Source organism: Meleagris gallopavo, unplaced genomic scaffold (assembly GCF_000146605.3).
Source record: "Meleagris gallopavo isolate NT-WF06-2002-E0010 breed Aviagen turkey brand Nicholas breeding stock unplaced genomic scaffold, Turkey_5.1 ChrUn_random_7180001912415, whole genome shotgun sequence".
Lineage (NCBI taxonomy): Eukaryota > Metazoa > Chordata > Aves > Galliformes > Phasianidae > Meleagris > Meleagris gallopavo.
This window is the reverse complement of record NW_011175335.1, coordinates 1-665: the sequence shown is the minus strand read 5'-3', so window position 1 is coordinate 665 and position 665 is coordinate 1. Positions and strand designations below refer to the sequence as shown.

At 65.3% G+C, this 665-nt stretch overlaps 1 protein-coding gene across 1 annotated transcript; it reads right to left on the bottom strand.

Annotated features, from left to right (window-relative positions):
* Positions 1-6: 6 nt before the first annotated feature.
* On the bottom strand, positions 7-660 carry LOC104916520 (kelch-like protein 14; the record flags this gene model as incomplete). The annotated part of the gene is made up of 1 exon (XM_010727558.1): positions 7-660. A coding segment is annotated over one exon (654 nt), but the record flags the coding sequence as incomplete, so codon positions are not given.
* Positions 661-665: the final 5 nt, after the last annotated feature.

The window sequence follows — 665 nt, the reverse complement described above, 5'->3', positions numbered from 1 at the left end:
GCCCCCTCACCTGCTGGCCAGGCTCTGCCGACAGTGCTGCCTGAAGGGCATCAGGTGGTAGTTCATGGCGTCCAGCAGTAGCTTTTGGCAGACGGGGTCGGTGCGCATGAAATCTACCGACTGCACCCGCTCCACCAGCTCCGGCGCCGGGATGAGGGCGAAGCGGAGGCGCTTCATCAGGTCCGGGGCGTACTGCATGCGGGTCTCCCGGTCGTGCTCCAGCCAGAGCACGGACATCTGGAAGAGGGCCAGCTCCGACTCTACGGGAGGGGGCAGCGAGTCGAGCAGGGCGCGCATCTCCTCGAAGTTGAGCAGCAGCACGTCTTCCACCAGGTACTTGTTGGCCAGCTTCTTGGTCTCCTCCAGGCCGTGCAGCGCGGCGATCTTGCACACCTGCTTGTAGTTCTGCACCGAGATCTGGTCGTTGAGGAACTGTACGCACAGCTTGGTGACCTGCGGGATGTGCAGGATCTTGCTGACCGACAGCACCTCCTCCACCGTGTCCAGCGAGAGGGTGACGTTGGCCGTGTAGAGGTACTCCAGCACCAGGCGCAGCCCGATGGACGAGCAGCCCTGCAGCACCAGGTTGTTGATGGCCCGCGGGCTGGCCAGCAGCTTGTCCTCGGGGGAGGAGGACGGCGTGCCCGGCTCCTCCTGCGGCGGCG